This window comes from Microcaecilia unicolor, chromosome 7, assembly GCF_901765095.1.
Source record: "Microcaecilia unicolor chromosome 7, aMicUni1.1, whole genome shotgun sequence".
NCBI classification, from domain to species: domain Eukaryota; kingdom Metazoa; phylum Chordata; class Amphibia; order Gymnophiona; family Siphonopidae; genus Microcaecilia; species Microcaecilia unicolor.
Window position 1 is genome coordinate 141,142,893 of NC_044037.1, and position 25,910 is coordinate 141,168,802.

Consider the following 25,910-nt stretch of genomic DNA (forward strand, 5'->3'; position numbering starts at 1 on the left):
AACACAGGAGTCCCCATGGGACCCAAGGTGCCAGCTGCGCACTGAACACCAGCCACAGGGCACAGGAAAACCCAACCACGGAGGCTCCACAGACCCAGAACAGAACCCGTCCCCCAGACTACAAGGAAGGACACCAAAGGAACCAGCACGGGGTGCCACCCCCCCCCCCCCCCCCCCCAGGGGACTAGCGCAGGAAAGGAAAACTAATACAGGAAGCACCCTGAAACCACAGGAGGATACAGAGAAAACAGCTAGAAGACCGGGCTGCCACAAGAACACCGCAGCCAGGAACCCCCCCCCCCCCCAGGACAGAAGGGAGAATGAGCCAACTAACACCCACAAAAGCCAGAGACAGGTACAGGAAACAAAAGGTAAACTAGCCCTCAAACCAGAGGTCAGAAGCAAAGATACAAAAGGGATGAAGAAAATCCCCTGTCTTTTTAGAGACACAGTACACAAGGGGTTAAACTTACTGAACCAGAAGTCAGAGGCAGGAACACGGAGGAGGAAGATAACTGAATATACAAACAACCTGAGGGAAGGCCCGCAGACCAGCAGCTTGCTGAGTCGGCAGAACGGGGCAATGCCCCCACTGAGTAAACAAAGTAGCTGGTCTCCCACAGAGAACTACAAGCAGTGAGGGAGAGCCCCAGCTGGAGGCAAGTGAACTAATTACTCACACACACGCTGACAGAAACGAACCCAGACAAAGGAAACTAAACAGAAAGCTGATTACACACACATGCTGCCACGAGATATCCCTAACAAAGGGAAAGAAACAGAAAGCCCTGAACAGGGAACACAGATTCAAAACTAGAGCACAGAACAACGTTCTGACAGAGAACTGCAAAGGCTTTAGTCACAAAGAAACGTAACGCCAAAACAGGGGAAGCAGGAACATGTAGGCTTAAGTACTACCCACTGACGTCAGCTCAAACCCTGACAGCCAATCAGGAATGAAGTCCACACCCCTCCCCTGCCAGACCGGCAGAATCATAACAGGGCTCTAGGGAAAAACTGGGATTATGTGAACTCAGACAGATCTGGGAAGAGGGGGAATTTGTCTCATTTCAGAATATACATGAGGAATATGGGATCCCCATTTCTCACTCCTTCCAATATCACCAACTGCGAGACTTTATCTTTAGAAAGGCTAGAGGGGATTTGAGTTTAAATGAGACAACTTTAGAAAGGGCAATGGTGAGTGGGTGAGGAAGGCGGGGGGATTTCCAGACTGTATAGTACTACTACTACTACTACTTAACATTTCTAGAGCGCTACTAGGGTTACGTAGCGCTGTACAGTGTGACAAAGAAGGACAGTGCCTGCTCAAAGGAGCTTACAATCTAAAGGATGAAATGTCAAGTTGGGGCAGTCTAGATTTCCTGAAGAGAGGTATAGCGGTTAGGTGCCGAAGGCGACATTGAAGAGGTGGGCTTTGAGTAAGGATTTGAAGATGGGCAAGGAGGGGGCCTGGCGTATGGGCTCAGGGAGTTTATTCCAAGCATGGGGTGAGGCGAGGCAGAAAGGGCGGAGCCTAGAGTTGGCGGTGATGAGGGGAGATGAGGGTAGAGAGGTAAGGAGGGGCTGTACATCGAATGCATTTGTAGGTTAGTAGGAGAAGCTTGAACTGTATGCGGTACCTGATCGGAAGCCAGTGAAGTGACTTGAGGAGAGGGGCGATATGAGTATATCGGTCCAGGCGGAAGATAAGACGTGCAGCAGAGTTCTGAACGGACTGAAGGGAGGATAGATGGCTAAGTGGGAGACCAGTGAGGAGTAGGTTGCAGTAGTCAAGGCGAGAGGTAATGAGAGAGTGGATGAGAGTTTGGGTGGTGAGCTCAGAGAGAAAAGGGCGAATCTTGCTAATGTTACAGAGGAAGAAGCGACAGGTCTTGGCTATCTGCTGGATATGCGCAGAGAAGGAGAGGGAGGAGTCGAAGATGACTCCGAGGTTGAGGGCAGATGAGACGGGGACAATCAGGGTGTTATCAACTGAGATAGAGAGTGGAGGGAGAGGAGAAGTGGGTTTGGGTGGGAAGACAATGAGCTCGGTCTTGGCCATGTTCAGTTTCAGGTGGCGGTTGGACATCCAGGCAGCAATGTCGGATAAGCAGGCTGATACTTTAGCCTAGGTTTCCGCAGTGATGTCTGGTGTGGAGAGATAAAGCTGGATGTCGTCAGCATAAAGATGATATTGGAAACCATGAGATGAGATCAGGGAGCCCAGGGAAGAGGTGTATATTGAAAAGAGAAGGGGTCCAAAGACAGATCCCTGAGGAACTCCAACAGAGAGCGGGATGTGGGTGGAGGAAGAACCATGAGAATGTACTCTGAAGGTACGGTGGGAGAGATAAGAGGAGAACCAGGAGAGGACAGAGCCCTGGAACCCAAATGAGGACAGTGTGGCAAGAAGTAAATTGTGATTGACAGTGTCAAAAGCGGTGGATAGGTCGAGGAGGATGAGGATGGAGTATTGACCTTTGGATTTGGCAAGGAACAGGTCATTATAGACTTTAGATAGTGCCGTTTCTGTCGAGTGTAGGGGGCGAAAGCCGGATTGAAGCGGATCGAGGATGGCATGAGAAGTCAAGGCAACGGCTCACCTGTCGTATAAAAAACCGGTTATGTTTATTTATGTAGTGGGAGTGGACTATGGGTGTCCTGTGAATTTTCACAATGGGAGAAGATTTTTAAGTTATTGCTTAAGGTCTCCATCTCCAGTGCCTAATGGAAAATGGGTACAAGATCTTATCTCATCCCAATACAATACGAACAAACCCACAAACATAAACACCCCAGATTATACCCTCCCTATCTCAGACAGCCTGAAAATTCTCGGTGTTACAATCGACTGTAACCTCACACTAGAGAACCAAGTGAAATATACAACAAAGAAAATGTTCCACTCAATGTGGAAACTCAAACGCGTGAAACCATTCTTCCCGAGGGAAACATTTCGCAACTTGATACAATCAATGGTACTAAGCCATGTAGACTACTGCAACGGAATTTATGCGGGATGCAAAGAACAAATTATAAAGAAACTTCAGACCGCTCAAAACACGGCATCCAGGCTTATATTTGGAAAAACGTGATTCGAAAGCACCAAACCCCTCCGCGAAAAACTGCACTGGCTCCCAATCAAAGAACGTATTGCTTTCAAAATCTGCACCCTGGTTCATAAAATTATCTACGGCGAAGCCCCAGGATACATGACAGACCTCATAGACCTACCAACCAGAAATACAACAGGATCAACACGAACATACCTAAATCTCCACTACCCAAGCTGCAAAGGAGTTGTATACAAATCAACCTATGCGTCCAGCTTTTCCTACATAAGCACACAACTAGATGGCGGCTGACTAGAAGGGTCACGTAGCTATTGCCTCTCTAGAGATTCTGATAAAAGGTGCCGAAATTGGATAGATCTGGACCATTAGACCGTCTGACTAGAACCCGTATACTGCCACTGGATTAGAGTATCATCAGTATACCAGCGGGCTCCCCCCGGAGTCAATCGGCACCAGAGGCACAAATAAAACGGCCCGAGTTTCCCTCCTGTCTCGTGGCTCTAATGTGGCCCAACAGGCCTTACCTCGTGGCTGCAACGCTGTCTGACCGGCCCTGACTTCCACCTACCTTATACTACCTGTCTGACCTAACTTCCATCGAGGTCAGGTGGATGATTTCACCTAGCAACAGGAGTTGAATGGACCATTAGACCGTTGGATTTGAACTAAATCCTTAGTGGGTGAATGCCTGTGACCAAGCTGCTTCAGCCTAACATAACAGTCTCTTGACTCTGCCACCGGCATTAACAACTAACTCGTTCACCTTTTGTACCGTTAATTCCGCCGTGATCCCGTTAAGAGGCTCAACGTGGGACGTTATTAAGCCTGCACTGCTTAGGCCGTCTGCTGCTGATCAGAATACCACAGAGGATCCGCGGCGGGTGACTGCCCACAACAAGCGGCGAACAGTCCAGCCTAAAGACTTCTCGTCTTCCCTGACGCGCTTGCAGACCAGGTTGCATTACGGAGCCCACAACCAAGAATTTACGGTACCAGTCTCCGGTTGTTGTTGTTATGCCGCACTTGCAAGCCTGGTGACGTCGCGAAGCCCACAGATGAATATTGCTAGTCTGACTCCGGCCACTGACTGGAATATTACGGGAGGATCCGAGGCGATTGAATGCCCACAACCGAGTTACGATCGAACCAGCCTAACAGCCTCCTGTCTCCCTGCCGAGTTTGTCTGCACTGATGACATCCGATTCGCCCTACACAGCTGACAATTGTTTTGCCCTGCATCGCTGTCAACTAATTGTTCTGCAATAAGGATATCTGATTTACCCTGTTTTGCCCTGCATCGCTGACAACTGATTAGTTCTGCATACTGATTACCTGCATTGCTGTCATCTATTAGTTCTGCATTGCCCCTGTTTTGCCCTACATCACTGACAACTGATTGTCCACAAAAGAGAATTGCTAATCTGACTCTGGCCACTGTCTGAAACACTACGGGGGATCTGAGGCGATTGAACGCCCGCAACCAAGCTGCGAACGAACCAGCCTAATGGCCTCCTGTATCTCCGCCGTGTTTGTCTGCATTGATGACATCCGATTCGCCTTGCACAGCTAACAATTGTTTTGCCCTGCATTGCTGTCAACTGATTGTCCTGCAATACTGATATCTGTTTACCCTGTTTTGCCCTGCATCGCTGACAACTGATTGTCCTGCATAACTGATTTACCCTGCATTGTTGTCATCTGATTAGTTCTGCATACTGATTTACCCTGCATTGCTGTCATCTATTAGTTCTTCATTAGATCTGCCCTACACTACTGATAACTGATTGGTCCTGCACTGCTGACATCTATTGGTCCTGCACTGCTGACATCTATTAGTCCTGCACTGCTGACAACTTATCTGCCCCACACTGCTGACAACAGATCTGCCTTACACCTTTGACAATTGATCGGTTTGGTCCTGTACTGCTGACAACTGTTTTTCCTGAACAACTGATATTTAAATAAGCTATCCTTACCTACCTTACCACTCTCTATTTCCCATACATTCCCCAGCTATTCTCCTAACGACTCTTCTTACACTCTCCAGTAATCCTGATACATCCACCAATATGATCTTTATAAAAATACTCATCTTATATTCTCTTGCTATCATATGCAACACTCAACATTCCCCCTTCAGAATTTAACATTATACCAGTTCTTCAATATCACATAAGAACCCCTAAAACAATATCATCCCCACGGACCAGCAATAACCACAGAAACCCAACAACAACCAGACAATCATCCTCAAAATCTGGACCTTTCTCATCTAAACCCAAATCACCAAATACGGGACAACTTATCAAAATCTTCCCCTCATCTTCAACTACTGAACCGCATCTGCCTGTACGAGTAGGTTACATCAACGCTAGGTCAGCAGTTAATAAATCCGAAAGAAATCACAGACTGGATTACATCTGACAAGCTCGATCTACTTTTCATCACGGAAACCTGGATCCGTGGTACAAAAGATCCTATCATACGTGACTTATGCCCCCCAGGTTATAATATATCTCATTGGCCTACAAAAAATAAGAGGTGGAGGCATTGCACTTATCCATAGATCTGACTTTCTTGCAGAACCTATCTCAGAATCTCTCTCTCTTCATATAGAAATGGCTTCAATTAAACTTCGTAATTCTATATTATGTGACCACTTAACCTACATTTTATTTTATAGACCTCCCAACAACTGGAACAACAGCCAAACTATATTTATGGACTTTATTTCAAACACATGTGTTAACAGCTCCAATATATTATTAGTTGGAGATTTAAATCTACATTTAGAAGACTCTAATTCAATCCATACTAGAGTGTATTGACTTCCTCCAATTATGCGATTTTAACATACCTCCAATGCACACTACCCACATCAAAGGCAACTCACTTGATATCATCTCCTTCAAACAGTCCTCAGACCAAAAATTCATATTTTCAGATATTTGCTGGTTTGCTTCTCCGTGGTCTGACCATTAGAAAGCTACCTTATCTTTACATTGGCGTAAAATTAACCAAACTATAACATATGAACCCTTAACTATTAGCACCAGAGGACGGATCGACAAGGAAACTTTCTGGCACCAAATTTATAATAATGACTGGTCAACAAATCCCCATTCAATTCACTTCCTTACAGAATGGGACAACAGATGCAAGATCATTCTGGATAAAATAGCCCCCTTACACTCTAAAAAGTTACGTAGAAGCAACCCTTCTCCATGGTTTAACGACATATTAAAAAACCTTAAATCACAAACCAGGAAACTTGAAAAAATTTGGTGTAAAACAAAAAACAACATCACCTTCAATACCTGGAAACAATTACAAAGAAATTATAAGAAGGCTATCAAGCAAGCCAAAAGATCTTATTACTCTAGAAAGATTACATCTTTTGGGACAGACCTAAGAAAACAATTTCAACTTATAAAAAATCTTCTCAACACCAACAAGTGGGAAAGCGCGGGTTATAAATGTTATAATACAATATAATATAACAACTATGGAACGCATTACCAAAAGCCGTGAAAACAACTTATGATCACCTAAACGAAAACAACTTATGATCACCTAAACTTCCGGAAATCATTACAAACTAACCTGTTCAAAAAGGCATACCCAACCGACCCAACTTAAATGCCTGTACCCTGCAACACAATGAAACCAAAGCTCGTAATGGACATATAATAACTCTTCCTCTCTACGATTCCCTAATGTGTCTGTACACATGAACCTTATTCTACCACAACATTACTGTATTTGTTATTACCAGAATTGGCGAACGCCTTTACGGTCCTATGTAAGCCCCATTGAGCCTGCAAATAGTTGGGAAAATGTGGGATACAAATGTAACAAACAAATACAAATCACTAACAATAGATCAGCAATTTCATGTTTGAGTTGTTTTAGTACCCTGGGGTGTATGCCATCCAGTCCAGGTGATTTTAACTTGTCAATTTGGCTCAGTACGTCTTCCAGGTTCACTGAGATTTCTCTCATTTCCTCTGCATTGTCACCATTGAAACCATTTCCGTACAGATAGATCTCTCTCATCTTCTTCTGTAAAGACCAAAGCAAATAATTCATTCAATCTCTCTGCTATGGCCTTGTCCTCCTTGAGTGTCCTTTTCGCACATTCATGTTCTAACGGTTCCACGGACTTCCTCAGAGTCTTTCTGCTTCTGATGTACCTGAAAAAAGTGTCACTATGAGTTTGTCTCCATGGCAATTTTTTCTTAATATTCTTTTTAGCCTTCTTTATCAATGCTTTGCATCTAGTTTGACACTTCTTATGTTACTTCTTATTTTCTTAATTCAGATCCTTTTTCCATTCTTTGAATGATCTTTTGACTCTGATATCCTCTTTCATTTCACCTTTTAACCACGCAGGCTGGTGTTTGCTCTTCTTTCCACCTTTGTTAGTATGAGGAATACATCTGGTCTGGGCTTCCACTATGGTATTTTTAAACAACATCCATGCCTGATTTAAAGGCCTAACCTTTGCAGACGACCCTTTCGGCTTCTTTTGAACCATTTTCCTCATTTAGTCATAGTCACTGTTTTGAAATTAAATGCTGCTTTAACAGTAGATTTCTTTAGTGACGTCACTCCCAATATCAGCTCAAATTTGATCATGTTATGATCACTGTTTCCTAGCAGATCCAACACTGTTACCTCTCACCTCTCATACCATGCCCTGCATTCTACTAAGGACTAGATCTGAAATAGCTCTCCCTCTTGTCAGTTCTTGGACCAGGTGCTCCAAGAAGCAGTCGTTTATTACATCTAAGAATTTTACCTTCTTAGCACTCCCAAATGTAGCATTTATCCAGTCAAATATTGGGGTAATTGAAATCACTCCTTATTATAATGTTGCCCAAGTTGTCAGCTTTCCTAATTTCTGTGAGCATTTGTTCATCTTTCTGTTCATTCTGACCTGGCAGCAGTGGCGTAGCCAGACTGCCAATTTTGGATGGGCCTGAACCCAAAGTGGGTGGGCACAAGATTTTCTCTCCACCCCCCTCCCCCAGCAAAATTTAGTCATGCTAATCAGATGCATTTGTCACACAGGGTAAAGTGCTGCTTTTCAGTGCATCAAATTTCAGAAAATTTATTTAATAGCCTAACACCCTTTTCAGTGAGCTTTCAGAGGCCAAAACCTCCTGCCTCAGGTCAGTATAATGCTGTTACGGTATCCTCGCCTGACCTAAGGAAGGAAGTATTGGTCTCTGAAACTTCATTAACACAGGTATTACTTTATCATAAATTAAAAATAAAATTATTTTCTTTACCTTTCTTGTATGGCCATTTACTTTTTCTCATTGTGTCGCTCCCAGTCTCTAGATTCTGCTTTCCTTCGTTTTCGCTTAACTCTTCTGCCACGGTTTCCTGGCCATTTCTCATTTTTCTCTCCTTTTTCTTTGCTTTCTTCAATATTTTTCTGCTTCTCTCTCTCTCTCTCTCTGTCCTGATTTAATTCATTCTTACTATCCATTCTTTAATTTCCTTCATCTACTTATGGCTTTTCATCTTTTTCTCACCCTTGTTCTCCCCATGCCCCTTCCTCTTATTCTCCAGTCTTTCACTACTCTCCTTTTCCATCCAGCAGCGCTCTTCTTTCTCTCCCCATCCTTCCAGTCTCCCCTCTCTCTCCCCATCCTTCCAGTAGTCTCCCCTCTTTCTTTCTGCATCCTTCCGTCCAGTGTCACCTCTTTCTCCCTACCCTTCCATCCAGCGTCTTCCCTCTTTCTCTCCCCATCCTTCCATCCATCTACCCTCTCTCCTGATCCTTCCATCTAATGTCTCTCTCCCTCTTTCTAACCAGTGTCTCTGTATCACTCTACCCTTTTCTGTTCAGTGTCCCTTCTCTCTCCACATCCTTCCAGTCTCTCACCTTTCTCTCTGCATCCTTCCAGTCTCTCCCCATCCTTCCATCCAGAGTCTCTCTCCCCATCCATCCGTTTCCCTCTTTATCCCCATCCTTCCATGTTTTCCCTCTTTCTCCCCATCCTTCCATGTTTTCCCTCATTCTCTGCCATCCTTCCATCTGTTTTCCCTCTTTTCTCCCCATCCTTCCATGTTTTCCCTCTTTCTCCCATCCTTCCATGTTTCCCTCTTTCTCCCCATCCTTCCATGTTTTCCCTCTTTCTCCCCATCCTTCCATGTTTTCCCTCTTTCTCCCCATCCTTCCATGTTTTCCCTCATTCTCTGCCATCCTTCCATCTGTTTTCCCTCTTTCTCCCCATCCTTCCATGTTTTCCCTCATTCTCTGCCATCCTTCCATCTGTTTTCCCTCTTTTCTCCCCATCCTTTCATGTTTTCCCTCTTTCTCCCCATCCTTCCATGTTTTCCCTCATTCTCTGCCATCCTTCCATCTGTTTTCCCTCTTTTTCTCCCCATCCTTCCATCTGTTTTCCCTCTTTTTCTCCCCATCCTTCCATGTTTTCCCTCTTTTTCTCCCCATCCTTTCATGTTTTCCCTCATTCTCTGCCATCCTTCCATCTGTTTTCCCTCTTTTCTCCCCGTCCTTTCATGTTTTCCCTCTTTCTCCCCATCCTTCCATGTTTTCCCTCTTTCTCCCCATCCTTCCATGTTTTCCCTCATTCTCTGCCATCCTTCCATCTGTTTTCCCTCTTTTTCTCCCATCTTTCCATCTGTTTTCCCTCTTTTTCTCCCCATCCTTCCATGTTTTCCCTCTTTTTCTCCCCATCCTTCCATGTTTTCCCTCTTTTCTTCGACGAGGCCCGCCCTGCATGCCAGCGCCAGCCCCAGCTCCCATTGCCGGCCACTGCTGCTTTTCCTGTTGAGCAGCAGGGCCGGCGCTACAAAAAGAAGAAGCGCTAACGGCGCTAAGGACGAGAAATGTTTTTTTTAAAAAGAAAGCACAGCACCGCAGGCACTGTCTAGGCAGCCTTGAGGCATTGGCTGCTGAGGCATTGGCTGCTGGCTCGCAGGCTCCTCCCATCTCAAGTGATGTAGGAGACGGGAGGAGCCTGCGAGCCAGCAGCCAATGCCTCAGCAGCCAATGCCTCAAGGCTGCCTAGACAGTGCCTGCCGGTGCCGCGCTTTTTTTTTTTTTTAAACATTTCTCGTCCTTAGCGCCGTTAGCGCTGCTTCTTTTTGTAGCGCCGGCCCTGCTGCTCAACAGGAAAAGCAGCAGTGGCCGGCAATGGGTGCTGGGGCTGGCGCTGGGCGGGCCTGGGCTGAAATTGGGTGGGCCTGGGCCCAGCCAGGCCCACCCATAGCTACGCTCCTGCCTGGCAGACAGTAGTACATCCTTACCAGTATATTCTTTCCCTTCATACATAGAGTTTCTATCCACAAGGATTCCACGTTGCAGTCTGTCATTTAGAATATTTATTTTGTTTGACTCAATTCTCTCTTTAACATATAGTGCAATCCCCCCTCTCCAATTTGATCCACTCTATCATTGTGATATAATTTGTACCCTGATAACGCAGTGTCCTGTTGATTGTCCTCCTTCCATCAGCTCTCTGAGATGCCTATTATATCTACCTCTTATTAGAGCTTTATACTCCAACTCTCCCATGTTATTTTTTAGGCTTCTAGCATTTGTATATAGACACTTCAAATTGTATTTTTCCTAGCATTTACAAGCAGCTTTGAAGTTGATGGGGATAATTTGAATCCTTTACTCTGTTCTCCCGTTAACACTCCTGGTGTTCTTTCACCATTATTGGATAATTTGCATGTGCTAAAAATGCTAGCATGCCTCAAGCACGGCTTTGTAAACTGGGCCCTGAATGTTCTATTTCCAGTATTACAGAATGTTGAATGTTGTGGAGTTTTTTCTACTTTTTTCTCCATGGTTTAAGGAAAGAAACAGATGATATAATGTGGGACTCCATGTGGGTTTGTTAAGCATGTACAGCTGTTAATCCTTGAGCTTTGAGGGTTTTTTTAATTTATTGAATTGTAAATTCGTTAATTGCAGTGCTGCCTAGTAGACAGTGCTACCAAACTCTTTCTTTTTTTGACAATATTGAGTTTTGTGTCTGCTTCCTCTTTTTGTTTGTTTAGTACAGAACTAACACATATCTCCCTTTAGGGTCCTTAATTACTTTAATTCCCCATGCTGTTCCAAACAGCACTGAAAAATTAGCACCGGAATTAAAGCCTTGATGATCTAAACTAATAGCATGCAAATGTATGCACGCTATTATTTTTGTTCATGGGGGGACTTCTGCTGTAGGATTGTGCACATTCCTCCCGCAGAAGTTCTCCCTACACACAGGTCCTGGCTGTCAAAAAAAAAAAAAAAAGCCAGTACCTGTGAAACCGGAGTTCACCCCCCACCCCCCCTTGCACGAAAGGGGCTGGATGTCGGATGAACCTCCAATCCCCCTGGACAAGTTTCCCTGGTGTCCCAGTGGCCTCCTCCCCCCCCCCCCCCCCCCCCCCCCCCAGGGCACAAGGGGCTTGAGGTCTAGTAGACCTCTAGCCCCACTAACCCCCCTCCAACACACAAAAAAAAATGTCCCTGGTGGCCCAGCATCTCCCTGTGTCTCTCTCTCTTCCTCTTTCCATTTGTGGCCTGGCATCAATATCTATCTCCCCCCCCCCCCCCCCCCCATTTGTGGTCTAGCATCTCCCCATTCAATCTCTCTCTCTGCCTCTTTCCATTTGTGGCCCAGTATCTCCCTGTCTCTCTTTCTCCCTCTTTCCATTTGTGGTCCAGTATCTCACTGTCTCTCTCTTCCTCTTTCCATTTGTGGCACAGCATCTCGTTGTCTCTCTCTCTCTTTTCCTCTTTCCATTTGTGGCACAGCATTGATATTTCTCCCCCCCCCCCCCCCCCATCCGTGGCCCAGCATCTCCCCATTCAATCTCTCTCTCTCCTTCTTTCCATTTGTGGCCCAGCATCTCGCTGTCTCTCTCTCCTTCTTTCTATTTGTGGCCCAGCATCTCGCTGTCTCTCTCTCCTTCTTTCCATTTGTGGCCCAGCATCTCACTGTCTCTCTCTCCCTCTTTCCATTTGTGGCCCAGCATCTCACTGTCTCTCTCTCTCCCCCTCTCCACTTGTGGCCCAGCATCTCTCTCTCGCTCTTTCCCAACTTGTAGCCCAGCATCTCCCCATTCAATATCGTTCTCTCCATTTGTGGCCCAGCATCTCTCTGTCTCTGTCTCTCCATTTGTAGCCTAACATCTCCCTGTCTGTTTTTTTCTATCTCCACTTGTGGCCCAGCTTCTATCTATCTCTCTCTTCCTCTCTCTCTCCCTCTCTCTCTCTCTTTGTGGCCCAGCATCTCCCTGTCTCTCTCTCTCTCTCTCTCTCTCTCTCTCTCTCTTCCCCGCCCCTTGTGGCCCAGCCTAGTGGTTAGTGCAGTGGACTTTGATCCTGGGGAACTGAGTTCGATTCCCACTGCAGCTCCTTGTGACTCTGGACAAGTCACTTAACCCTCCATTGCCCCTGGTACAAAATAAGTACCTGAATATATGTAAACCGCTTTGAATGTAGTTGCAAAAACCTCAGAAAGGCAGTATATTAAGTCCCATTTCCCTTTCCCATTCAATCTCTCTGTCCCTCTCTCTATTTGTGGCACAACATCTCCCTGTCTCTCTCTCTCCCTCTCTCCATTTGTGGCACAGCATGTCCCTGTCTGTCTGTCACAGCATCACTCTCCCCCCCCCCCCCCCACATGTGGCCCAGCATCTCCCTGTCTGTGTGTCTCCTTCTTTCTACTTGTGGCCCAGCATGTCCCTGTCAATCTCTCTCTTTCTCTCTCTCTCTCTCTCTTTCTCTCTCTCTCTCTGGCCCAGCATCTTCCTGCTATTCTCCCTCTCTTTCTTTCCCCGCCACTTGTAGCCCAGCATCATTTTCTTTCTCTCTACCCGCCCCATTTGCGGCCCAGCATCTTCCTCTTTCTCTCCCCTCCCTTCCCTTTGTGGTCCAGCATCTTCCTCTCTCTCTCTTCCCTCCACTTTTGGTCCAGCATCTTCCAATCACTCTCTCTATCTCTCCCCTCCATTTCTGGCCCAGCATCATTCTCTCTCTCTCTCTTCTCCTGTCACGCCATCTCTTTCTCGCTTTTGAACCCAGCAACTTCACCTCTGTCACCCCCCCCCCCCCCCCCCCCTCAACTTGTGGCCCTGGAATCTTCCCTCTCACCTTCCCTTATGGCACAGCATGATGTCCCTGTCACACTCTCTATCTCTCCCTCCACTTGTGACTCAGCATCTTCCTCTCTCTCTTTTTTCCTCTCCACTCTGGCCAGCATCTTCCTCTCTTTCTCTTTCCACTTCTGCCCCAGCATCTTCCTATCACTCCCCCTCTCTATATATCCCTCCATTTCTGGCCCAGGATCATTCTCTCTCTCCTTTTCACTTGTGGTCCAGAATCTTCCTGTCACTTTCTCTCTCGCACTCTCTCTATCTGCTTCTGGCCCAGCATTTCTATCTCTCTTCCCCCCTCCCCCCCACCTTTGTGGCCCAGCATCCTCTCAGCCCAACATTTCTTCTTCCTCTCTCCCCTCCACTTGTGGCCCAGCATCTTCCTTTCACTCTCCTTCTCTTTCTCTCTCTCCTTCTGGTCCAGCATCTTCCTCCCTCTCTCTCTCTCTACCCCCTCGTAGCGCACAGCATCTTACCCCTCTCTCTTTCTCCTCTTGTGACCCAGTATCTTCCTCTCTCTCTCCTCCCCCCCCCCCCATTTGTGGCCCAGCATCATCTTGTCACTCTGTCTCCCCTCTCCACTTCTGGCCCAGCATCTTCTCTCTCTCCCCCCCCCCCCCCCCCCCCCCCATTTGTGGCCCAGCATCATCTTCTCACTCTCTCCGCTTGTGGCCCAGCATCTTCCTGTCACTCTCCTCTATTTCTCTCTCCCCTCCACTTCTGTTTTCCACCTTTATCAACAATTCCCTGTCAGCTCTCCTTTCTACTCCAGCAACTCCCTGTCCCCCTCTTTCCTTTTCCCCTCTCCCCCCAAGTGCAGCATTCATATTCAGCATGAAAACAACCCAGTGACAGAAAACACGGCTGTCTGAACACCGACGCCATGGTCCTTCTCAGGTTGTTGACAGCAAATGGGCTTTTGCTTCTGGTGGCTTGCTGCCCTAGAAGTTAAAACCTGGTAAGCAGGGTTTACTGCTGGGAACCCAAGGAGCACAGAGTGTTTTTTCTAGCAAAAAAGGCATCTTTACTCAAATGCTAGGTCACGCTACAGGAGTGGGGTGATCACTGAGGACCCACCTCACAATAGCCAGGCCCCCTGCAACCAGTCACAGAATCTATGACAAGGCAGAATCGGTGTGTAGAGCCGGAGCTCTTTCATTAAAACTTGAGGTCCATGGGTCAATTTTAGCAGACAATGGAAAAGGTGCCAGTACTCTGTACCCAGGGCCAGTCTTAGGCCGAGGCGGCCGCATAGGCGCCTCAGTCAGCCTCCTCCGCTATCATAGCAGCTCAGCGTCAGTTAAAGCACTGTCTGACATCTCTCCACCAGCCCAGCCTTCTTCGCTTCGCTGGTTCGTTCCCTCTGTGTCCCGCCCTCGCAAGGAAATGACGTCAGAAGAAGGCGGGGCAAAGGGAAGGCTGGTGGAGAGAAGTCAGACAGCGCTTTTACTGAGGCTGCGCAGCTGCTGCAACGGAGGTAAAGAAGATTTGAACCAGAGAGGGCGGGCAGGTGGACATGGGAACAGGAGGGATGGAGAGAGAGGAGACACGCATGTGGTCGTCCGCAAACACCTGAAACAGGTAACCTCGGTCCACCTTGACTTGTCCTTACCGTTTCGACTGGATAAATGTGGGCGAGATGGGTTAGAGCGCTCCCCAGTCTCCAGGGGGGTTGTTAGCTCGCGCCAGCCCAATGACTCGGCCCCCAGAGCCTCCCCGTGTAGCGTTTCTATCCCTAAAGCAACAGGCTAGGGCCGAATGCAAACAGTGTAACCATGGGAGCAGCAGGCACTACTACTACTACTATTTAGCATTTCTATAGCGCTACAAGGCTTACGCAGCGCTGCACAAACATAGAAGAAAGACAGTCCCTGCTCAAAGAGCTTACAATCTAATAGACAAAAAAAAAGGCAGAGAGGGGAGCAGCAGGCGACAGCATGGAAGAAGCGGCCGAAGAGATGCCGGCCTGGGAGCGGAGGGCTACCTTCTTCCAGAACTACGTGCCGCGCACGCTGCGACTCAAGCCCGAGCGCTGGCAAACATCCTTCTCTGAGGAGCCACACCAGGAGCTGTTAAGGGAGTTCATGGGATAGTTGTGGAAAGTGTTAATTTAATTTTTGTTCGGTATTTCGTTGTATTTTAGGATTTTTGACCAATTTTAGGTGTGGAAATTGTGGAGCACCTATTAAATATGGTTTCTCCGAAGACAAGCAGCCTGCTTGTTCTCACAAATGGGGTGACGTCCACGGCAGCCCCTCCGATCGGAGATCTTCCTAGCAACAGTTTGTTAGTCCTCGCGCGCGCCCGCGATGCGCGCATGCGCGGCCGTCTTCCCGCCCGAAATCGCTCGTGTTCGCTAGTCTCCTTTTTTCCGCAGCTCGGGACGGCTGTTTTTTTGGTCGCTCCGCGCCCCTTGGAGATCCCTCGCGATTCGTGGTTTTTTCGCTAAAATTTCTTTTTCCTTTATCTACTAGTGTTGGCCCGTAAGTTTTCTTTCGTGGTCGATTGCGGCTTTCTTCGCCGCTCGTTCGTTTTTTGGTGAGCTTTTGGTGCCCTTTTTTTCACCATCGCGGACTTCGATTTTGCCGGTGAGATTTTTCCACCCATGTCATCGAAGCCTTCTAGCGGCTTCAAACCGTGCACCCAGTGCGGCCGGATAATCTCTCTCACTGATAGGCACGCTTCTTGCCTTCAGTGTCTGGGGGCTGGGCACCGTCCTCAGGCCTGTAATCTCTGTCTTCTTTTGAAGAGGAGAACTCAGGCGGCGAGATTGGCCCAGTGGAACAGTTTGTTCGGGGCTTCATCCGGCGCATCGACATCCTCAGTCCCGCGGTCCTCGGCATCGGAGCCTTCGGTACCGCGCCCAGCATCGACTTCGGTACCGCGTCCATCGGTATCGACATCGAGGCCTTCGGTATCGAGGTCATCGTGTACGAGACCGGGATCGTTCCTCCTGAGGATGTCGTCGGAGGGTGCTTCGATGTCTGGAGTGCAGGTGAGGGCTGTCCATTCCCCTGCTGGTGGCGGTGAGCCCATGAGCAGGTCTCCGCCTGTCTCGAGGGCTCCCGCGGAACAGCCCCCCCGAGATCGACACTCTTCGGACCCGGACCCGAGGAAGCGTTTGGATTCGACGTCTTCCTTTTCGGTACCGGCGGGTACCGATGCCGTGCGTCGTGCGAAGGCAAAGAAGCACCGGCATCGGTCACCCTCCAAGCGTGGTACCGAGAACTCTGGGTCGCCGGTACCACCGGCACCCAAGCGTCGACATCGGGAGTACCGCTCACCCTCCATTCAGGAGGTGTCGATGCGTTCCCCTGTGGACAGCCCGGTACCGCCTCCATCCCCGGAACAGGTTCGCAGCTCGACGCCGGTACCGGTACTGCCTTTCTCCACAGCCTCTCTGAACGAGAGCCTCAGGGCCGTCCTTCCGGGGATCCTGGAAGAGCTGTTTCGCCCTTCTCCGGTACCGGGGGTGCTTGCGCCGCCGGTGCCGTCGAGTGAGGCGATGGCTGGGCCCTCGTCTGCGGTGAGGGTGCCCGCCCCGCTACCGCTTGCGGAGCCGGTGCCGGCAGCCTCCCAGGAGGGCTCCCCAGCGACGTTGATGGAGAGAGCTCCGTCGCCCCGCCTCGGGAGTCCTCTTCTCGACGCTTTCACCGTGGCCATGTTTCCACGGAGTCGAGGCGGGCGCAGCTTCGGCCCGAAGTCCGCCAGCTGGTGTCCGATACTGATGAAGAGGCCTCGTGGGAAGCAGAGGAAGACGCCAGATATTTCTCTGATGAGGAGTCTGACGGTCTTCCTTCTGATCCTACTCCCTCGCCTGAAAGACAGCTTTCTCCCCCGGAGAGTCTCTCTTTTGTGGCCTTTGTCCGGGAAATGACTACGGCAATTCCCTTTCCCGTGGTCACGGAGGATGAGCCGAGAGCTGAGATGCTGGAGCTCTTGGACTATTCTTCGCCACCTAAAGAATCGTCCGCAGTACCCATGCATCATGTCTTCAAAAAGACGTTGCTGGCGAACTGGGCGAAACCTTTAACTACGCCCCACATCCCCAAGAAGATCGAATCCCAATATCGAATCCATGGGGACCCGGAGTTGATGCGGACTCAGTTGCCACACGACTCTGGTGTGGTGGATCTGGCCCTCAAGAAGGCCAAGAGCTCTAGAGAGTATGCTTCGGCGCCCCCGGGCAAAGACTCTAGAACCTTGGACTCTTTTGGGCGGAAGGCCTACCATTCTGCAATGCTCATCGCCAAGATTCAGTCCTACCAGCTCTACACGAGCATACACATGCGGAACAATGTGCGACAGTTGGCGGACTTGGTCGACAAGCTCCCTTCTGAGCAGGCCAAGCCTTTTCAGCAGGTGGTCAGGCAGCTGAAGGCGTGTAGGAAATTCCTGGCCAGGGGGTCTTTGACTCTTTTGATGTTGCATCCAGGGCCGCTGCACAGGGTGTGGTGATGCGCAGACTCTCATGGCTGAGTGCCTCCGACCTGGAAAATCGAATCCAGCAGCGGATTGCGGACGCCCCTTGCTGGGGGGACAATGTTTTTGGAGACAAGGTCGAACAGGTGGTTGAACAGCTCCACCAGCGGGATACCGCTTTCGACAAGTTCTCCCGCCGGCCGCCTTCAGCCTCTACCTCTTCAGGTAGACGTTTTTATGGGGGAAGGAGGACGGTTCCCTATTCTTCCGGCAAGCGTAGGTACAATCCTCCTTCCCGCCAGCCTGCTGCTCAGGCTAAACCCCAGCGCGCTCGCTCTCGTCAGCAGCGCACGCCTCAGGCCCTCCCCAGCAAAAGTCAGGGGTGGGCTTTTGACTGGCTACTGCAGAGCATAGACGACGTTCCAGTGCCTGTGCTGGACGGCCTACCGGTCGGGAGGAGGTTAACATTTTTTCACCAAAGGTGGCCTCTTATAACCTCCGATCAGTGGGTTCTCAAAATAGTCCGGCTAGGGTACTCTCTGAATTTGACCTCAATGCCTCTAAATTTCCCACCGGGAGCTCAATCCTTCAGCTTCCAGCACAGGCAGGTACTTTCAGAGGAACTCTCCGCCCTTCTCAGCGCCAATGCGGTTGAGCCCGTGCCACCGGGGCAAGAAGGGCTGGGATTCTATTCCAGGTACTTCCTTGTGGAAAAGAAAACAGGGGGGATACGTCCCATCCTAGACCTAAGGGCCCTGAACAAATATCTGGTCAAGGAAAAGTTCAGGATGCTTTCCCTGGGCACCCTTCTTCCCATGATTCAACAGGACGATTAGCTATGCTCTCGGGACTTAAAGGATGCCTATACGCACATCCCGATTCTGCCAGCCCACAGGCAGTATCTTCGATTTTGTCTGGGAACACGGCATTTTCAGTACTGTGTGCTACCCTTTGGGCTCGCCTCCGCGCCCAGGGTATTCACCAAATGCCTAGCCGTAGTAGCGGCTTCTCTGCGCAGGCTGGGCGTGCATGTGTTCCCTTACCTCGACGATTGGCTGGTAAAGAACACCTCCGAGGCAGGAGCTCAGCAGTCCATGCAGGTGACTATTCGACTCCTGGAGCTGCTAGGGTTTGTGATAAATTATCCAAAGTCCCACCTTCTTCCAGTTCAGAAACTCGAATTCATAGGAGCTCTGCTGGATTCCCAGACAGACCGTGCCTACCTCCCAGAGACCAGGGCCGACAATCTGCTGACCCTTGTCTCCTCGGTGCGGGCGTCGCAGCAGATCACAGCTCGGCAGATGTTGAGATTGCTCGGCCACATGGCCTCCACAGTTCACGTGACTCCCATGGCCCGCCTTTTTATGAGATCTGCTCAATGGACCCTAGCCTCCCAGTGGTGCCAAGCTGCTGGAAGCCTAGAGGACGTGGTTCGTCTGTCCACGAGGTTTCTTCTCTCCCTTCATTGGTGGACAATTCGATCCAATTTGGCCCTGGGACGTCCCTTTCCAGATTCCTCAGCCGCAAAAGGTGCTGACCACGGACGCGTCACTCCTGGGGTGGGGAGCGCATGTCGATGGGCTCCACTCCCAGGGGACTTGGTCCGTCCAGGAACAAGGTCTACAGATCAACCTCCTGGAGTTGTGAGCAGTATGGAACGCTCTGAAGGCTTTCAGATATCGGCTGTCCCATCAAATTATCCAAATTCAGACAGACAACCAGGTTGCTATGTATTACATCAACAAGCAGGGGGGCACCGGATCTCGCCCCCTGTGTCAGGAAGCATTCAGCTTGTGGCGCTGGGCACGCCGGTTCGGCATGTGGCTCCAGGCCACGTATCTGGCAGGCGTAAACAACAGTCTGGCCGACAGATTGAGCAGGATCATGCAACCGCACGAGTGGTCGCTCAGTTCCAGAGTGGTTCGCGAGATCTTCCAAGTGTGGGGCACCCCCTTGGTGGATCTCTTTGCCACTCAGACCAATCACAAGGTCCTTCAGTTCTGTTCCAGGCTGCAGGCCCACGGCAGACTAGCGTCGGATGCTTTCCTTCTTGTTTTGGGGGGAAGGTCTCCTGTACGCGTATCCTCCCATTCCTTTGATAGGGAGGACTTTGCTGAAACTCAAGCAAGACAGGGGAACCATGATTCTGAGTGCTCCTTTTTGGCCTCGTCAGATCTGGTTCCCTCTTCTTCTGGAATTGTCTTCCGAAGAACCGTGAAGATTGGACTGCTTTCCAACCCTCATTACGCAGAACGAGGGGGCGCTCCTCCATCCCAACCTTCGGTCTCTGGCCCTCACAGCCTGGATGTTGAGAGCGTAGACTTCTCCCCCTTGGGTCTGTCAGAGGGTGTCTTCCGAGTCTTGCTTGCTTACAGGAAAGATTCTACCAAGAGGAGTTATTTTTTTCCTCTGGCGACGGTTTGCTGTGTGGTGTGATGGCAAGGCCTTAGATCCTCGTTCTTGTCCTACACAGACCCTGCTTGAATACCTTCTACATTTATCGGAGTCTGGTCTTAAAACCAACTCTGTAAGGGTTCATCTTAGTGCGATTAGTGCATACCATTACCATGTGGAAGGTAAGCCGATCTCGGGACAGCCTTTAGTTGTTCGCTTCATGAGAGGTTTGCTTTTGTCGAAGCCCCCAGTCAAACCTCCTACAGTGTCATGGGATCACAATGTCGTTCTCACTCAGCTGATGAAACCTCCTTTTGAGCCACTGGATTCCTGTCATCTGAAGTACTTGACCTGGAAGGTCATTTTCTTGGTGGCAGTTACTTCAGCTCGCAGAGTCAGTGAGCTGCAAGCCTTGGTAGCTCATGCTCCTTATACCAAATTTCATCATAACAGAGTAGTCCTCCGCACTCACCCTAAGTTCTTGCCGAAGGTGGTGTCGGAGTTCCATCTGAACCAGTCAATTGTCTTGCCAACATTCTTCCCCCGTCCTCATACTCGCCCTGCTGAACGTCAACTGCACACATTGGACTGCAAGCGAGCATTGGCCTTCTATCTGGAGCGGACAAGCCCACACAGACAGTCCGCCCAACTTTTTGTTTCTTTTGATCCCAACAGGAGGGGAGTGGCTGTGGGGAAACGCACCATTTCAAATTGGCTAGCAGACTGCATTTCCTTCACTTACGCCCAGGCTGGGCTGATTCTTGAGGGTCATGTCACGGCTCATAGTGTTCGAGCCATGGTGGCGTCAGTGGCCCACTTGAAGTCAGCCACTATTGAAGAGATTTGCAAGGCTGCGACGTGGTCATCTGTCCACACATTCACATCTCACTACTGCCTTCAGCAGGATTCCCGACGCGACAGTCGGTTCGGGCAGTCGGTGCTGCAGAATCTGTTTGGGGTTTAGAATCCAACTCCACCCCCCTAGGCCCATTTTTATTCTGTTCCAGGCTGCACTCTCAGTTAGTTGGAAAAGTTTAGGTCAATCTCAGTTATGTTCTCGCCGTTGCGAGGCCCTATTGACCACGTTTGTTGTTTTGAGTGAGCCTGGGGGCTAGGGATACCCCATTTGTGAGAACAAGCAGCCTGCTTGTCCTCGGAGAAAGCGAATGCTACATACCTGTAGAAGGTATTCTCCGAGGACAGCAGGCTGATTGTTCTCACCTACCCGCCCACCTCCCCTTTGGAGTTGTGTCTTCCCTTGTCTTGTTTTTGCTTGGTACAGGACTAGCGAACACGAGTGATTTCGGGCGGGAAGACGGCTGCGCATGCGCGCATCGTGGGCGCGCGCAAGGACTAGCAAACCCTGTTGCTAGGAAGATCTCCGATCGGAGGGGCTGCCGTGGACGTCACCCCATTTGTGAGAACAATCAGCCTGCTGTCCTCGGAGAATACCTTCTACAGGTATGTAGCATTCGCTTTAATTTAAAAAGTGAAATTGTAACTGGGTGAGAAGAATAGTGCATAACAATGGTAGTGAATTTGGGGCAATTTAATAAATCTTTGGCTTCAAAATTCAGTAAAAGGGGTTTTCCCATTGATTTCTTTGAAAAAGATAGAAAGAAAATGGAGATTCAGTTAGGTTTTCCAGGATTCTAAGGGACAGGAATAAAAAAGGGGTTCTAAAGACAGCAAAGGTAGAAAATATTTTTTTATTCAGAATTTATTAATTGGAATATGTCAGCTTTTGGAAATGTGCATCTGTGATATTTTGCATGTAAGTTTCAATTTTTCGAGTATTGCTGCATGCTGAGTCTGACTTCTTGAGGTAACTTTCCAGTTCAGTATTTTGCTTTCATATCTGTTGTGTCATGTGTTTTTCATGTGTGATCAAGGTGCCGTATTCTGCTAGTGTATAATATTTGCAGCCCTTTTTTTTTTGTTTTTAATTAGGTAGTGTATTGGTGTTTTAGAGCCCGGTGTAATTATAGTGCTGCCTTTCCACACATAAGGTTGTAGCTCGTCCTGTCCTTGGAATTAGTGCTGTTATGGTTTGGTAAGGTTATGAGTTTGTGTGTAGTGTTTTGCAGTGGAGAGATTGTGTGTTGGCACTACTGAAGTGGCACCAAAACATCAGAAAGGGTGTAGAGCCTGAATCATGACACACTACCTCTTGAAGGATCTACATATGGCCGTTAATACAAGGAGCTCATTTGTTGCTTGTATCATATCTTTTAAAACAATTTTAATACCTTGTGGTGGAGCTAGGGTGGGGGCGGGGCTAGAATGGGGCCCCACCAAGTTGGTCGACACAGGGCCCCGCACTTAAGACCGGCCCTGTCTGTAACCCCTCAAAAAAAGCCCTGGGTGTACATGTAGCTGCTTGTTCTGCCGTTGGGATGTGGTATATTCTTTCTAGTGGCTCACTTATTTTGAGGAAAATACATTCACATGGTAACAGTAAAATGTTGAGCAGTCAACAAGACCAACATTTGCACATATATCATACACATTTTTCATGGTCTGATATTATAAAAGTTATTTGGAACAGAGACTATCTTGTACATTCTCTTATCCTGTGCTTGGATCAGAAATGGCTAGGAACATGCAGGCTGAAACTCTTTATAACAGAAAGGAAATTTAAATATTGATAGATAAACAGGTTTTAGGTTAATGGTAGGTGAATCTCAGTTTCAAGTGGTAATAAGCCTTTCTGATTCACAGTGGCATACCAAGGGGTGGGGGCGGTCCGTCCCGGGTGTCAGGCAGCCTAGGAACGCCACTGCTGATTCATGACTTTTGATTATGAGAGATTCAAAATAGCGAATTTGCTCTTCAACCCTGTCCATAGGATTATAGTAACAAAGTGGAGCAGTAGCCTAATGGTAAATACATAGTGAAAATCAGGGAAGCCCACTGTAACTCCTTGTGATCTTCGGCAAATAAACCATTGCCTAAGGTACAATCTTAAATTGTATGCTCTCCAGGGATAGGGATACCTACTCTACCTGAATGTAATTCATCTTGAACTGCTACTGAAACGGTGTAAGGTAAATCCATTTCTCAAATGCCCCTCTATTCTCCACTGATATGTTCCTACTGTCTTACTATCCAGCTTATTTTCGAAAGAGATCGCCGGCTATCTTCTGACACAAATCGGGAGATGGCCGGCCATCTCCTGAACCCGGCCAAATCGGTATAATCCAGGGGTAGGCAACTCCGGTCCTCGAGAGCCGCAGGCAGGTCAGGTTTTCAGGATATCCACAATGAATATGCATGAGATAGATTTGCATACCATGGAGGCAGTGCTTGCAAATCTATCTCCTGCATATTCATTGTGGATATCCTGAAAACCTGACCTGCCTGCGGCTCTCGAGGACCGGAGTTGCCTACCCCTGGTATAATTGAAAGCCGATTTTGGCCGGCGCCAACTGCTTTCCGTCGCGGAGCCGGCCAAACTTCAAGGCAGGGTACAGAAGGCTGGACTGGTGCTGGGCGGGGGCGTGGTGACGAGATGCCCGGCTTCGCCCAATAATGGAAAAAAGATGGCTGGCTCTGATGAGCATTTCGCCGGCTGCATTTGGTCCATTTATTTTTAGGACCAAGTGTCATAAAAGTGCCCCAATTGACCAGATGACCACCGGAGGGAATCGGGGATGACCTCCCCTTACTCCCCCAGTGGTCACCAACCCCCTCCCACCCAAAAAAAAATTGCCAGCCTCAAATGTCATACCCAGCTCCCTGACAGCAGTATGCAGGTCCCTGGAACAGTATTTAGTGGATGCCGTGCACTTCAGGCAAGTGGACCCAGGCCCATCCCCCCCTCCCCCCCCCCCACTACTTATTACACTTGTGGTGGTAAATGTTGAGCCCTCCAAAAAAAAACCCAAAGCCACTGTACCCACATGTAGGTGCCTCCTTTCATCCCTAAGGGCTATGGTACTGATGTAGAGTTGTGGGTTTTGGGGGGGGATTTGGGGGGCTCAGCACCCAAGGTAAGGGAGGTATGCACCTGGGAGCAATTTTTGAAGTCCACTGCAGTGCCCCCTAGGGTGCCCGGTTGGTGTCCTGGCATGTCAAGGGGGCCAGTGCACTACAAATGCTGGCTCCTCCCACAACCAAATGCCTTGCATTTGGCCGGGTTTGAGATCACCGGGCCCGGTTTCCATTATGGCCGGAAACCAAAGCTGGCCCAAATGCTGACATTTGGCCAGCTCCAACCATATTATCGAAACAAAAGATAGCCAGCTATCTTTTTCGATAATACGGTTCTGCCGCCGCTTTAGGGCGCCAGCTTATATAGATGGCCGGCCATCTATTTAGCCGGCGCCGTTCGGTTATGCCCCTCCACATAAGCCAAATACCTATATTGGAAACTAGCTGGAAGAAGGTCTTCCCAAGCTGAACTTTTCAGTGCCATCTTCTAGTAGGGAGTTTCCCTGTAGTGCATGATTTTTAGACATACTGGGATAAATTCTCAAAAGGTCATTTAAAGTTGGGTGCTAGGATGCAGGGCACTAAGTATAAATTCTATAACAGCAATTAAGCGCATAGTTGCTGTTCTAAAATACTAGCATAAGTCAGAATTGGTGTGGCCATTTACGGCATATCAATGACTAGTGCAGTGGTTCCCAAACCTGGTCCTGGGGACACCCCAGCCAGTCAGGTTTTCAGGATATCCACAATTATTCATGAGAGAGGTTTGCATGCACTGCCTCCATGGCATACAAATCTGCCTTATGAATATTCATTGTGGATATCCTGAAAACCTGACTGGTTGAGGTTTTGGGAACTACTGGCTAGTGTAAATGAGTGCGAGTAAATGTTGCAGTTGTCTGTGTAACTGAAAAAATTCTATAAACTTAGTGCATAAATGTTTGGTATGCCCCTGACCTGCTTATACCCCTCTCACGTGCCAAGTTTATTGAATAACAGCTAAATACGGTTGCAAGTGTTACTGCAAATTCATTCCAATTAGTGCCAGTTAACTCCAATTATTTGTGATGTGTTTATCGCCAGTTGCCGCCTAATTAACCAATTGTTACTTGCATAACTGCCAGTAATCTGTAACTCACGCAATCTTGAACACTAAGCATAAAAATGTGCATTCAGTATTAGAATTATGGGGATTACATCTGTGACACTTGAACTCTAGTATTCTCTGTTGCCTCTGTAATCACACACAATGCGGCTGCCAAGACATAGGTCAGCCATGCTTAACCACCTTTATGAATAGTTTTTTAGATCTGTTTAGCTTGTTGTTGACAAGAATACATATTGTTTATGATCATTTCTAGATTAGTTTTACGAAGACTTTACTCTCTCGCTATTAAAATCTGTGACTACCTGCGGTTGTCGGAATTTCAAGGAGTTAGTCGCATCTTGGCTCACTGGGCATGCTACAAGGTAGAGTTAGCATTTTTCTCTTTCCCTGAAAAATGTAGTCCTAATGATGATGTTGCTCTGTCTAGAAGAAATTAAGTAGAAACACATTTCTGTTTTCTACAGGTACAGCAGAAGGACAAGTCTGATGAAGAGGTAGCAAAAGCCATCAATCAAAAACTGAGAGAAACCCCGGGTATATCGTACTCTGAGATTGCTGCCAGGGCACATGCCTGTGGAAGGATGGAGCTTGCTATAAAGGTATGTGAAAGAATTATGTGAGCACATGACCTTGGAAGGAATTGTTCCAAAGGTCCTGCTGGCTAAAGGAACTGATGGCTTTAATGAAGACTATATCAAGTTTAAGCTTTCTCTTTTTTTGTTATACCACTGAAGGGCAAATCATCTAAGTGGTTTACAATATCTAAAACAATCTAAAAATTATCAAAAGAAGAAATACAATCAAAACAGGACAGAATAGAAAAAGCAAAAACCATGCTGCTG

General features: G+C 48.4%; 1 protein-coding gene across 1 annotated transcript in view; it reads left to right on the top strand.

Annotated features, from left to right (window-relative positions):
* VPS16 (VPS16 core subunit of CORVET and HOPS complexes) overlaps positions 1-25,910 on the top strand; it is a 926,204-nt gene that overhangs the window by 633,787 nt on the left and 266,507 nt on the right. Inside the window, 2 exon segments of the mRNA XM_030208841.1 lie at positions 25,322-25,430; positions 25,533-25,667. Coding sequence (XP_030064701.1) covers positions 25,322-25,430; positions 25,533-25,667 — 244 coding nt within the window.